Source organism: Crotalus tigris, unplaced genomic scaffold (genome assembly GCF_016545835.1).
Source record: "Crotalus tigris isolate CLP2741 ecotype Arizona unplaced genomic scaffold, ASM1654583v1 scf7180000018548.2558034, whole genome shotgun sequence".
In the NCBI taxonomy this organism is placed as follows: Eukaryota; Metazoa; Chordata; class Lepidosauria; order Squamata; family Viperidae; genus Crotalus; species Crotalus tigris.
This window is the reverse complement of record NW_024097071.1, coordinates 1,181,554-1,196,606: the sequence shown is the minus strand read 5'-3', so window position 1 is coordinate 1,196,606 and position 15,053 is coordinate 1,181,554. Positions and strand designations below refer to the sequence as shown.

Genomic DNA, 15,053 nt, shown 5'->3' with positions numbered 1-15,053 from the left:
TCGATCTACATACTGCTGGAGTCGAGCTTGTAGGATTTTAAGCATAACTTTACTAGCATGTGAAATGAGTGCAATGGTGCGATAGTTTGAACATTCTTTGACATTGCCTTTCTTTGGAATTGGAATGTAAACGACCTTTTCCAATCCTGTGGCCACTGTTGAGTTTTCCAAATTTGCTGGCAAATTGAGTGTAGCACTTTTACTGCATTGTCTTTTAAGATTTTGAATAGCTCAGCTGGAATACTGTCACCTCCACTAGCTTTGTTGTTGCTCAGATGTTCTAAGGCCCATTTCACTTCACATTCTAGGATGTCTGGTTCGAGGTCAGTGACCATCTCATTGTGGTTATCTGGGATGTTAAGCTCATTCTTGTATAGTTCTTCTGTGTAGTTTTGCCATCTCTTCTTAATCTCTTCTGCCTCTGTTAGGTCCCTGCATTTTGGTCCTTTATCATGCCCATCTTTGCATGAAACGTTCCCTTCATATCTCCAATTTTCTTGAAGAGATCTCTGGTCCTTCCTATTCTGTTGTTTTCTTCTATTTCTTTGCACTGTTCATTTAAGAAGGCATTCTTATCTCTTCTAGCTACTCTCTGGAATTCGGCATTCAATTGGGTGTATCTTTCTCTTTCTCCTTTGCCTTTCGCTTCCCTTCTTTCCTCAGCTATTTGCAAAGCTTCCTCAGACAGCCATTTTGCTTTCTTGCATTTCTTTTTTTTGGGGATGGTTTTAGTTGCTACCTCTTGTACAATGTTGCAAACTTCCATCCATAGTTCTTCAGGCACTCTGTCTATCAGATCTAATTCCTTAAATCTATTTGTCACTTCTACTGTATATTCATTAGGAATATGATTTAGTTCATACCTGAGTGGCCTAGTGCTTTTCCCTACTTTTTTCAATTTAAGCCTAAATTTTGCAACGAGAAGCTCATGATCTGAGCCACAGTCAGCTCCTGGTCTTGTTTTTACTGACTGTATAGAGCTTCTCCGTCTTTGGCTGCAGAGCACATAGTCAATCTGATTTCTATGTTGACCGTCTGGTGATGTCCATGTGTACAGCCGTCTCTTGGGTTATTGGAAAAGAGTGTTTGCTATGACCATCGTATTCTCTTGAAAAAATTCTATCAGCCTGTGCCCTGCTTCATTTTGTACTCCAAGGCCAAACTTGCCTGTTATTCCGGTTATCTTTTGGCTTCCTACCTTAGCATTCCAATCCCCCATGATGATAAGGACATCATTTTTTGATGTTAATTCTATAAGGTGCTGTAGGGCTTCATAGAACTGGTCAATTTCATCCTCTTCAGCACCAGTGGTTGGGGCATAGATTTGGACTATTGTGATATTGAAAGGTTTGCCTTGGATTTGAATTGAGATCATTCTGTCATTTTGGGGATTGTATCCCATTATTGCTTTTCCTATTCTTTTATTGACTATGAAGGCTACTCCATTTCTTCTGAGGGATTCTTGCCCACAGTAGTATACCTGATGGTCATCTGAGTTAAATTCACCCATTCCTGTCCATTTTAGTTCACTGATTCCTAAGATGTCGATGTTCAGTCTTGTCATCTCTTTTTTGACTATGTCTAGCTTACCTTGATTCATGGATCTTACATTCCAGATTCCTATGGAGAAAAAATCTTTACAGCATCGGACTTTCCTTTCACCACCAGATATATCCACAGCTGAGCGTCCTTTCGGCTTTGGCCCAGTCGCTTCATTCTTTCTGGCGCTACTAGTATTAGCCCTCTGCTCTTCCCCAGTAGCATATTGGACACCTTCCGACCTGAGGGGCTCATCTTCCAGCGTCATATCTTTTTGCCTTTTAGTACTGTCCATGGGGTTTTCATGGCAAAGATACTGGAGTGGTTTGCCATTTCCTTCTCCAGTGGATCACATTTTGTCAGAACTCTCTGCTATGACTTGTCCGTCTTGGGTGGCCCTGCACGGCATAGCTTATAGCTTCATTGAGTTACACAAGCCCCTTCGCCACGACAAGGCAGTAATCCATAAAGGGGGTATTTTAGATACCTATACTTTAAAATGTGATTTTTCTGAAGTACATGAACATGCACATCTAAATTTTCCATAACAGTATATTAGAGGAAGTTCCTACTTTTTGTTTTACAAAATTGTTACATGCCTTGTTTAAACACCCCACCCCCCAATTGGTGCTAAAATTACTACTGCAATTTAGATTTTAAAAAATCTCTAATCCCATTTTTCTGGCAATAATCTTTTTCTAAAGAAAGATTCTTAAGAATAAAACAATCTTATATTAAGACTAATGAAACATGTTGCTTCAATGTATATTTGTATCCTATTTACAATTATTCAACAGAAAATGATTTCCCATTTTATCTGGAATGGCTATGTATGCATGACACCAGCATTAATTTAACCATGACTTTTTTAACCCAATCATCAAGGTCTATATGACACATTACACTCTAAATTAATCTACATAAGCTCAGTGTATATACGCAAAGCTAAACTGTGGTTGCCTATTGATTAGTACCATATATTAGAATCATAGAAACTTGGAGTTGGAAGATATCCAAGGATCATCTAATCCACTGGTTCTCAACGTTTTTAATGCCGCGACCCCCAACCGGTCGTAAGTTGAGGACTACCCAACTGGTTGTAAGTCGAAGACTTTCCCTGCCCGGGAGCGCCACACATGCGTGGTGCTGCCCCCTGCGTAGCTGGCAAGTGGCAGAGACAGCGCAGGCCGACCACCGGCTGGGCTACCAGCTGGCCCAGCCCAAAGGAGGTAAGGCACCCGCCGGGCCCCATGCGTGCCAGCAACCCTCCCTGAGCCCGCCGGCCTCCCACCTCCCACCCCTGGCCTTACATTTTTAGTAGTTGCTCAGCAGGGAGGGGTGGAAACTTCCAAACAGCTCACCTTCGCTGCAGACAACTTGCAGCACCGTTTGCAGAATGGGACTTTTGGCAGGCTCAGCAGGGCAGAGACAGCCTGGACAATTCCTATTGGCTTTTGAAAGCCAATAGAATTAGACTCTATTCAAGAGAGTCTATTCTATTGGCTTTCAAAAGCCAATAGAATAAAAGGGAGTAGTACAGCTAAGGAAAAGGGGGAAATGGCGGACTGCATTGTTTGGTGACCCCCGTGAAATGGTTGTTCGACCCCAAATGGGGTCCTGACCCACAGGTTGAGAACCGCTGATCTAATCCAATCCTGTATTGTGTGAACACAGCTGGTGTAGATGCTTATAGTTTTGAGGATCTTTCGATTATAAGAATCGTCTGTATGGCATACTCACTGGCTAGGGAATTCTGGAAGTTCAAGTTCACACCTTGAAGTTGCTGATATTGAGAAACACCACTATCAATTCACAACCAGATGTCTTCCAGATATATTGGACTACAAGATTTCAGATTTTCTACCCAATATTTTCTACCCAACAAGGCATTGTACAAAATATCTGGAAGTGACCTCAGTCGGGAAAGGTTGATGCTAACAGATTTAGGGACTTCTATTATGTGCAAGAAAACAAACATTATTCCGTAAACAGCATCACCTGATTACATTTCAGATAAGAAATTTAAACTACACAGTACATAAAAAGTCTCCAGAGATGTCTCTCTTGTTCCTCTGATTTTCCATGTTCATTTACTGAACGTAGCATTAAGTTGAAGGTGGTTTACTCTCAAACAGGAGCACATATGATTGTAAAATGCATTATCTCACTGCTTTTGCATCATAATCCACTAATAGATACCAAATCACGAATGCATAGGGCTGCAGTCTATAGCTGATGGCAGCACCTAGATAATCTTGCTTGAACCCACGAAACAGAATCAGATTTATTGTTTATTATTTTGATAGGAGATCATGAAGACATCCCATGGCTGTGCAAACAATGAAAAAATCTGGAAGAAGGCAAGAGCAAACACATTTTATAGTTTAGCCAAGAATCTGACCTGGAGTATGAATATGGTAACACGAACTGATGCTGACTAGGGGAAATATTAGGGGAAATATTTACTTTTACCATACAGTAGAGTGTAGCCGCTGAGTCTCCACAGCACAAATCCAAGCTATCACTAAATGGCAGCAAAAGGTTGGCGTTTTCTGTCCCTTTGATATCATTTAGTGATTGTTTGAATGTCTGCAATTCAAATCTTGCAACTCTGCCTTCAAGCCTCCAGAGAAGGGAGGGAATCAAATATAGATAAAAGGTGGACAAGTATTTCATTTCCTAAGATGTGATGCATGCTATCCAAGCTGGCAGCTGTGGTCTTCTGTTGAGCAACCAGTACAATGTGACCCTCAGTTGCCCTGGAGCCAATTATGCTGGTGGAAGAATGATTCATATAAAAACAGCGAACACTTTTGACAGGAAGTACATGGATTCCTATCAATGTATCTTTGATCCAAGTACTGAACATTAAACTCATAATATCTGAAATAAAGTCCTGGTTTTTATTTTGTGGCACTTTGAGGATTTATTATTGTTTATGATAAAATGATCTCACTGAAAGTTTTAATACATAGTGAAAAAATATTGTGATATATTATTTCACATTAAAATTTGTACAATTTTTTATTTTTTAATGAAGTAAGAAGGAAAATGCAAGGACTTAATATTCTACAAAGCTGCTGTTTTGTCCTGTATAATGATTCAGTTCTGCTTTTTACTAAACACACCTCATAGTCAAGTTAAAGTTGTACTAACTGACAAAGTAGGGTCAAAACAATTACAACCTCCATTACAATGACATTATGTACCCTTTTCTTTCTTTATGAAGAGCTGCAACAAATTTCAACTTTTCAGACTAAAAACAAAACCACCACGGGATTACAAATCTACAAAATCTATTGGATCAAATACCTTTACTTTCTAACGCTGACTTTACCCTATACACACACACACACACACACACACACACACACACACACACACACACGATTACAGAACGTCTGATAATTTTTCTCAGATATTTGCACTTAGTACTGCAACCGTGTTAAGAATCTATCTTTAATGACAGAGACCAAGTGCCGATGAGAACACTTGTGTGTGCGTGTGCGTGTGTGCATATTTGTCTCACCCTCCCTACTTCTTAACGTCCTGGAATTACGCGAGTTGCTTTCCTTCCCTGTTCTTTGCAGCTCGAGGCTATTTTGCTCTGTGGAATAGACTCTAATCTGGCATAAAGGAACCAGCAGTAACCCCAAAACACACCATTTTATTTCCACGGGATTTCTCTGTATTGTTCCTATTGGCTTTTGAAAGGAAAGGAAACCGGAGTTTGTTCCAAGCCTCAGCCGTCAAGGACAAAAAGGGATTTCGGGCGAGGGACTTCGGCGGGGTTGCGAGGAACAAAATCAGAAGGAAACTGCATTGACTTCATCAAGCACCCGAAGAAAATGGGCCAGGGCGCGAGGCTTAAGTGATCCGGAGGGGTGACAGCGAGGAGAAGGAAGGGGAGGTAGAGCTAGAGAGAGCACTGCAGCAAATATACCTCCATCTATGCACACCCGCCACTTACCATACGAATCGGAACCGCTGAGGAAAAGCAGCTTAGAAAGGGAGGCGTCCTTTAGAAAGCCGACCCTAACGGGACGCGATTCAAGCAAAGCTCCGGCAAATAGTCATCTGGAGGACGAAGGCAAAGGGAAGAAGATGCGAGACTCAACACACACGCGCACAAACACAAACACACCGCGCGGCAACAGTGAAATCTTTCCACGATCTACCAAACCTGTAAGAAGCGATTCGCGGTGCGGCAGCGGCCAATGTGGAGCGCAGGACTGCCCCTGGAGCACTGCAGCTAAATGCAGGCACTTGGGTCCTCCCTCGCCGGGAAAATAAACACACACACGGAAGCTCCGCGGCGGGGATTCTTCACTTTGCCCCGCCGCCTTCCTATTTGCGCGCGCGTGCGTTCCTCTATGTGGGGGTGGGGGCGCGTGCCCCTCTGTGGAGGGGGAGAGGAGCGGGGGAAAAAGTGGCGGAAGCGACCCCGCCAGCCCCAGGCTTCTTGCTTGGCCAGCCGTTGCCAAGAGCTAGCAGGAGAGTTAAACTGGAGCCCTGGCAGCCGGGCACTGAGGCGAGCAAGCCCCGCGCACCCCTTTCCCAGGCTGGGATCGGAAGATTGCTGAGGCGCCGCTTTCTCGGGCTCCCGGAAGCGTTTCGCTACGAGTTGCCCGCTGGCCCTGCTATCTGAGGAGGGGGTCCGAAGTCCCCAAGGTCCGAATGATTTGGAGTCAACTGCACTATTTCTCCCCCACGCCGCAGTCATCCCAGAGCCACAGAGAGGACAAGGTGTTACAGGAAGAAAAGCAGAATGACCAGGCTTATATATGTTACAGAAAATAAATACGAGTCTTACAGTACGGACATTAGGAATTGTTTTTCTTTTATCCGGTGCAAATACTGTGTAAAAGTTCTGCAATCGCATCACAACCAGAGATCCAGGGTCATAACAAACTATGCATCCTTCAGCCCTGATGTGATATGTATGCATGTATTTCCAACTGAATTCATCCAGAAAGCCCGGATTAGGTTTCATTCTTATTTTGTATGCCATGGAAACTAAAATGAGAATATGGCTTACATATTTGCATGCAATTTTTTTTACTGGAGAAATAAGAAAAGCATATGTATATGTGTTGGGTCAATCTCATGGATGGAAGTACCATATATTGGTACCATTAAAAAAACTTTTTTTAAAAAAAGTTTTCTTATCTGATACTTTAAAAAATATATGAAACTATAATTAGAATCTTGCTTCTCAAATGATGGGTAAAAGGTTAAAATTTCAGATTCCAAATAACTTTTTACAATATAGTGGCATGTTTCACTCACTTAAAAATAAACTTAATAATATTAGCAAAAGTATCTGGATTTAAATCCAAAATACAATGTTTTGACACATGAAAAATAGTTTTCATATTGCTGCAGGTGCACATTTCTAAAGTAGTGATTCATCAGTTTCAAAGACTAATGGAATAACTTTGCAGAGATCTGACACTTAAGAATTTGTAATATTTCAGTTAAAAAACTGAAATTATTCTTACTGTCAAGTCAAAACCTAGAGACGACACAGTTCAGTCCTTTATTTGCTTACATCTGGACAAAATCTTGCCAAATAAAAGCTATAACTTTCTACTCTACTAGATATATCCTGAGAGATTCTAGGTTTGTCTATACCGAACCTCTTCCCCTGTCCCACCTCCAGACTGGCATTGCAAAATCTTTAAATTTGGACCTCTCTCTAGGAAAAGCTCTTGTGTTGCCAAAAGTCTCCCTCTCTGCTCCTGCAGGTGTATATTCCATCACATTCATATTCAAAAGTAATGAAAATATATGCAGAATTTATAAATAAATGCAAGCAGGAAAAGCTAAGATAGATCAATATTCATAATACACATGCATGTGCATGCACATTCTATTTGTATTCTGCAAATATAAAAACATATTCTTGGCCTTTGCTAGAATCAATTTAGTTGTGTTGGCCTTTAAGTAATAATCCTATTTTTAAAAATCACTTAAATGCATTACTGCAAGATTTCAGGGTAAAAATTTGAAAAACATTGATTTAGATTAATAGTGTGCTAGCTCTGTTAGATGGCCATAATGTAGAAGTCCTATTTCAGTATTGAAAACTTACAGAAACTTTCATAAATACAAATCTACGAGGATAGTGTTTTTACTTTGATAAGTAGTAGATTACAAAATAATAAATGCAGACTAGGATGGGCAGCATGGACACCACTGATACTATAAATCCTTTCTAAACCACATTTATAATCAATTTTTGTTTTGTGTTTGTTTTCATGTTAGCACTCCTAGAAAGAGTACTGAATGCAAATATAATATCTAATAAAACCTAATTTCTGTGCCTCTTCCAATCTATTGTGTTTGTTGAGACCTTCTGAGATTGCTAGAAACTTTTTGATGTAGAAGACTTTAACAGTTTCTCACTTGGCAAAGAAATATTGGAGTAGGATTCATATACTAATGCAGAAAATTCTTAAAGTGAACATAAAGATTAAACCAGAAAGTTTCCTTCTGGGTCTAATGGAAAGAGAACTGGAAAAAAAATTGGAACTCTGATTTTATATATGGTGACGGCAGCAAGACTGCTCTATGCACAAAAGTGGAAGGATGCCTCGATTCCTACCATGGATGAATTGTTACAAAAGCTGATGGAATTAGCAGAGATGGTCAAATTGATTGTGCAGATAAAAGAAAAGAACATAAATACTTTTGTTTCTATTTGGAAACCGCTTCTGGATTTTGTGCTTGATGTGGAAAAAATATGATTTCAAGTTTTACCGATTAGACTGATTTGCCAATACAGAAATGGCTAGTGCATACTACTATAGAAATGTAAAAAGTTGAGATTTGATTTTAATGTCTGATTTTACTGCAACAGAGAGAGTCGGAAGTCAATGCCTTTTGTTTCTTCCCCTCCCTTTCTTTACACTTTTTTGTTTTCCCTTTTTTTACTGTTGTCTCCTACTATTTGCTTTTGTATTTTCACATTTTATGTTATAAAAGAATAAAACTAATAAACAGTTTCTCACTTAATGATACTGTTAAAGTCCCACTTTTCCATACAGTCACTTCGGGGTCTGCTTTAAGTGCCCTGGGAAGTTGAAATGCTGTGATATTACTTTATTCTTGTTTTATGTCCTGATATCAAACTTACGTCCCTTAATTATTTCATGGAAGGTTTGTACTGTTTTTCCTATATATAATGCAGAGGAGCATTCCTGGCAGATGGTTGCAAATATCGCAAAAGCATATACCTTTTAAGAAAGATTGTTAGTTGGAAATGGTGTTATCAGGCTCTTGATAGAAACAGTGATAGAAAAAAAATAATGATTCAATGCCACTATACCATTTTATAAATAATGTTGGAGTTTCTTATATAGAATAATTTTTATGCCACGCAAATCAGAAGCAAATGCATAATTGAGTGTTATATCTGCACATATATAGATCAGAAACAAGTTAAGAAAGATCCCATACAACTATATATATGTATGTATGTATGCATGCATGTATGTATGTATGTATGTAATTATCTCTATGGTATAAACTCATCCCTTTGTAGTAGACTATGTAGACTAATAATCTTTTTAAAAGTTTAATGCAATGCTTACTTTAAATGTGCTGCCTTGTCAGTCTTAATTACATAAATGCATTTTAAAGCAAGAGGCATATTTTTTCAGACTAGTGATAATTTGGCAATTAAGAAATTGAAAATAAAATTATTTTGTTCAGTGCTCAGACACAGAAATGTTGGTGTGCCTGAGGTTAATCACCAAGAGATTCATTGCATTTGAAAAGACCTGTAAGAGTAATAGTTCCCAAAACTATTTTAAAATATCTTACCGACTTGTATCACTGCATTCTAGACCAGTTGTAGTTCCAGATGGTCTTCAAAGGCAACCTCATATAGAATAATTGCAACGGTCTGTTTAGGAAGTGCACAAAAATGGGAGATCATGGGCAGGCCCTCCCAGTCCTAGAACTAAAACTCATAGCCATTCAGTCTTATTTGAATTGAGTGAAAGCATGTTCTTCCCCATTCAGATTCATCAGCTTCTGAGCAATGGGAAAAAATCTTGACATTAATTGCTGTGCCAAAGGTGCTTTTTCATGAGGCACCTGGACTTTCTTGTTTTTTTCTTTGAAGACGTTTCACTTCTCATTCAAGAAGCTTCTTCAGCTCTGAGCTGAAAAAAAAGAGCTGAAGAAGCTTTTTGGATGAGAAGCGAAACATCTTCATAGAAAAAACAAAAAAATCCAGTTGCCTTGTCAAAAAGCATCTTTGGTATAACTATGACCTGGATGACTGAGAATCCATAGACATTAATTGCTGTGTATTGTGATATTGCAAAGGGAACAGTTTGGAGTAGGGTTGGGCAAAGAGGTAGTAGCTGACACAGTAAATGTTCAAAACAGAAAAGAGTAGCTCAGGGTTGAAACATTGAGATCTTGGTATTTGCTGAACTTGGTTTTCTTCTTGAAAACATTTCTTTGCTGAACTAGTTAAGATTGTCAGTGCTCTGATAGGCAAGAATGGGGTTTGTTGCCTTTTATGTGTGACAGATTGTTCTACCCATCTTGATAGGGATTGCAGTTTATGGTACTTGTTCATGATTCATCTACCAGAATCAATTAGTTGTATTGGTTAATCTAAGACTGTTTTTGCCTGTTGTGTTGGATTTCACTTATCTATGTATTGTTTTCTGGGTATATAATAAGGAAAGATGTGCCCCAGAATGTTTTATTCTGTCTTGGCCTTTGCTTGCTTTTTTTTGGAATAATTTATAATCAGGTATATATCTGTTGATGATTGATCTATCAGAACACCAGACTTCTAGAAATTCTCTTGCATTAACATTATAATGGCCAGGTAGTTCTGTCAGAAACTACACCAGCATTTCATACTATTTTAGTGATAAATTACATCAATTAATTTGTATATGAAGTAAATTAGAAAAGAAAATAATATAGCTCAGTTTTGTGGTTTATATGGATTATACAGAACCTACAAAAGGCTTGTAAACAGAACACGCATCCCTTTTAATCCATGAAGCTTTTCTAGATTTGCTTCAGCTTCAACAGAGGATAAGGAACTGGATGTGCCTACTGGGGTCAATTCAGGTACAGAACCATTCAACAAGCATCGTAGGATCTAAACCAGTATAAAAGCTATTAAAGGAAAGTTAAAATAGGAAAATCAATGAATCCATTAATGGTTTTTCTCCTTAATATTGTTCATATTATTGAAATCGAGTGAAAACTTCCATAAGTACGTATAGAAAATGAGCCCAAATACTGGCTGGGTGAAGACTGAATAATTGCATTTGAAAGCTATTTTAGTACAGTGCAGCAACTAATACAAATAGAAAAAGTCCTGACTGAGCATAGATAATTAGCATTTCTAGTACTTTTTTAATAAATGGATTCTTTTCCTTTATTATTAATGGCATGAAAAATGAATGTCAGGGAAGGGCAGTGAAGATGATCAATGGTCTAGGACAGTGATAGCGAACCTTTTAGAGACCGAGTGCCCCAAAACTGGTCCCACCCTTACTCCACCCCCTGCCCCGCCCTGTCCCCCACCCCACCTGCCCGCAGGGCCACTCACCGCCTCACCAGGGCCCACTGCAGATCACCCAGGCAGCCCAGCAGCACTATGGTGGCCACGCCCTCTGCCCGCGCCCCGCAGCATCAACTGTGCGGGATGGGGCATGAGGGCAGTCTTGTCTACACTGCCTGGCTGCCATGTCCTTGGCTGCACTGCTCCATGTGGGCCACGCTCGGGGGTTACTCTCCTCCAGGGGGGCTGCTGGTGAGGGGGTCGTGGGGGGAGGTGAGGCTGGGGCAATGGCATGTGTGCCCACAGAGAGGACTCCGAGTGCCGCCCTCTGGCATGCGTGCCATAGGTTCGCCACAACTGGTCTAAGAGTTATATCCTATGTATAGTGCTTGACAGATATTTAGTTTGAAAAGAGAAGGAGGAAATATGATAACTACAATATGCAGGAAAGAAAATGCAGCAATGGCAATGTATGATTGTTTTTTTACAGCATTACCTTGATGATTTAGCAGCTAGATCTGAAAAGGAGGAAACAAGAGTAGAACTGAAAAACAATCCCTAAAAGGGAGAATTGGAGGAAAAGAAAAAATGGGAGTTTGGGAGAAGAAAGAAATTGAAGCTGAAGGAATTTGGATCGGTGCTAGCAATTGATTTTTCTACCTAGGGGGTTTATAAGAGGACTGTGCTTGTCCTTTAGAAGCATGTTAGCAATGGTACTCTAAACAATGGATGGGATAGGAGAAAAGGTAAATTTGATTTAATTAAAATTGAGGTGCAATTAAATATCACTAATTATATCTGGTTATTTAATAATTTTCTTTTTCTGTAATATAACAATTCTCTGTATTTTTTGGGAGAGACCTAGGAAACTATGCTCAAAATTTTAAAGTTCATATATGAGGCATCAGATTATATACTTATTCCATATACTTTAAACCACGAACCCCAATGTCAACATAAAAGCTATGATTCCTTTCCCCAAATCCTTTTACCTGTGAGGTTTTCATTAAGCGAATCCTGACTGCTGCTGTCACTGCAAGAAGGCAATGGAGTGACAGAAAGTGAAGCTGGGCAGGACAAAGGAGCAGATAAGTTGGACTGTGGGACATAATATTGACATGTGCCAGCCTCTTCATAGAAAGGGAAAGGAAGAGGATGGAAAGCTTGAGAGCAGGGATTTTTCCAATGAGAAAGTCCAATTGAGAACTGGCCCGAAGCATCAAAACCTGAAAATAAGCAAAGCATGCATTAACATAAGAAGAGCCTTACTGGATAGACAGGCTTTTTGACAGAATATTATCTTTGAAAGACTAACAGATTTGGGGATAGGGAAGAATTCACCACTCTCTGCTGTTTAGAAAGACATTTGGAGATTTATAACCTTTATTATTTTTACAAATAAATCAAGGTGACAAACATATCTAATATTCCTTCCTTCTCCTATTTTCCTCACCACAGCCCTGTGAAGTGAGTTGGACTGAGAGAAAGTGCCTGGCCCAAGGTCACCCAGCTGGCTTTCATGGTTAAAGCAACATTAGAACTCATGATCTCCTGCTTAACCACAAGACCAAACTGGCTCTAATAAAAAACTATTTTGTCGTATTTAAAATTGTTTATTTGTCCTTAGAACATGCATAGTGGATATGTCCCCTTTTCTATGTTCACTTCCAGATTTGCTCCAGGGTAAAAGAAAGTGAGATAAATTCTTGCTGAGTGAACAGAAATCTGCACATGACATTAAATCCAGCCTGGAGCATCTTTATAACTGTGCCTAGTAACTAAATTTTTTTAAAGCTAGTCATGTTTACAATAATTCCGTTTGAATCCAGTTATATAAAGCAATTTCAGAATGTATAAACTCATGACCAAGTTATGCAAATATGTGTACAGAGTCTAAGAAACAATAGAATCTTGTTTCCTACACCCTGAAGATTAGGTTTTGGAATTCCTTTTCAAATGTGTAAATATTTTTTTTCAAAAGTTCTAACAAGCTGGTTATAATAATAGTTTTAAATCTAATCGTGACACTGTCACTAAAATAAATCTTTAGCAGTATATAGAAACTTGGTTATTTGTCTCCTATATAGATGATCCTCAACTTGTGACTGGTTTCCTAGTGACTGTTCAATGTTCCAACAGAGCTATTTACAACTGAGATTTGAAGTTTTGACAGCCAGGTCCCTCCCGCAGTCATGTGATTACATTTTGGATGCTGAGCAACCAGCCCACATTTATGTTTGTTTGCAGCATCCTGGGGTCATATGACTGTGATTTAGGATGGTTTTTTATGCCAGAAACTGGCATTTACTTTTAATTTCCAGCAAAAAAACACCCATTGTTGATGGTGGATTTTCTTAATAACCACTGTGTTCACTTTACAACTGCCACATTTGCTTAAGGAACACAACAGAAAAGATAATAAAGTTGGGCACAATCACATGGTGACTCACGTAATGACCAATACAACTTAATTCCAGGTTCAACTATAGTCATAAGTTGAGGACTGCCTATAATGCAAACATAGGCAGGAGCAGTTATCATTAAAGTTGTAAAATGAACAGAATAAAACTCCTTATAAAAGAGAAAATAGGCTAATATGATTTAAGCATCCAGTTCTTAAAGATTTGAGATTAAATATGCGTATTAATAGAGTCTTGATTAGATTCTCCCCCAAGCTTTATTGTTGCAAATAGTCACCATATAAAGCAACCTTCAGGTTCTATTAGAAGCTCTTTCTTTGAACTGGTTAATTAAAAGAAATGTTTGTTGGCTTCCTACTGTTCGCCCCAACCACCTAAACCACCCATGTTTTCTTTCTTAATGGTCTTTTTATATCACACTGGAATGTTTGCACTTTCTTTATCAATTAACAGTCTTTTGCTGGTTTTCTAGATAGAGCAAGCATGCCTTAGTGTTTGGCTGATTCCTATTTACAGGTATTGGTCATATAAGACATTTGACCAATGGTGCAAAAGATCTTAAACTTGATATTAAATCACTGAATTTCCACAGTATTATGAGGAAGGATTTCTGAATCTCCACAATGGACAACATGGGCTGAATTAGGTAGGATTACCCATTGCTGATCTACATAAACCTCATCATCAGTTAGAACTATTGATCTCATAATCAACCTGAATTGAACTATATTATGTACCTGGTTCCTGCCTAAACCCAAAAGACCTAATTCAGCTGATTAATGATTTTCCTTGAGCTACAGTCACCCTCTCATAACAAATGTTAACTATAAGAATTGCAACTGTTTTAGGCTTAATACAGGAAATCAAATCCAAGCTTTGGAAGAAAAATTACAGTGTAGCAGCTCTCCAAATTCATTTACCTATGGTATTTATGTTCTTTATACAATTTTTATAGAATATAAATACATATTATTTTGTTGCAAAACTTGTGCATAAGGTTATTACAATATCTACTGTAAATTAGTGGAATCACAAATTTCAACATTAATTTTTCTATAAACTAAAGGAAAACAAAGTGTATTCAGTTTCTTACCTACTGTAATTTGGCTGATGCAACTATGGTAGCTGGTTCCAACAGAAAGACTGCTGCTGCCATGAGAAATATTATTATCTAAAATAAAAATGCAGGAGAATGTATTCATATATATATATATATATATATATATATATATATATATATATATATATATATGTACATAAACCCAAATACACACACACACAAATATGCATATAGATACAATACAATGGTTGTAACTAAAACTTTGTGAGTATTTAAGTCTTATATTTTAGACTGGACATTTAGATACTACATTAAAGAGGAAATGCATGACCAAAAAAGGGACAAAGATGGACAAACCTATTGGTTGAAATGCATGTATGCTAATGGAAATATATATATGCAAATATATTTTTTCTGTAGTTAATATAGTTAATCTCAGCATAGTGGGCTACTCTATTCTACAACAGCTCTTTAAAAAGACTACCTTTGT

General features: G+C 38.5%; 1 protein-coding gene across 8 annotated transcripts in view; it reads right to left on the bottom strand.

Annotated features, from left to right (window-relative positions):
* The window catches only part of ANO4 (anoctamin 4), a 96,707-nt gene extending 90,724 nt beyond the window's left edge, over window positions 1-5,983 (bottom strand). For 3 of the 8 annotated variants that reach the window (XM_039354083.1, XM_039354085.1, XM_039354081.1), the window contains exon 1: window positions 5,510-5,977. In XM_039354083.1, coding sequence (XP_039210017.1) covers window positions 5,510-5,512 — 3 coding nt within the window. In that variant the 5' untranslated portion in view covers window positions 5,513-5,977. Of the gene's footprint in view, window positions 1-5,509 lie in introns of all 8 variants that reach the window. The other 5 variants (XM_039354080.1, XM_039354086.1, XM_039354087.1 and 2 more) reach the window with 4 other exon arrangements.
* Between the last annotated feature and the right edge of the window lie 9,070 nt (window positions 5,984-15,053).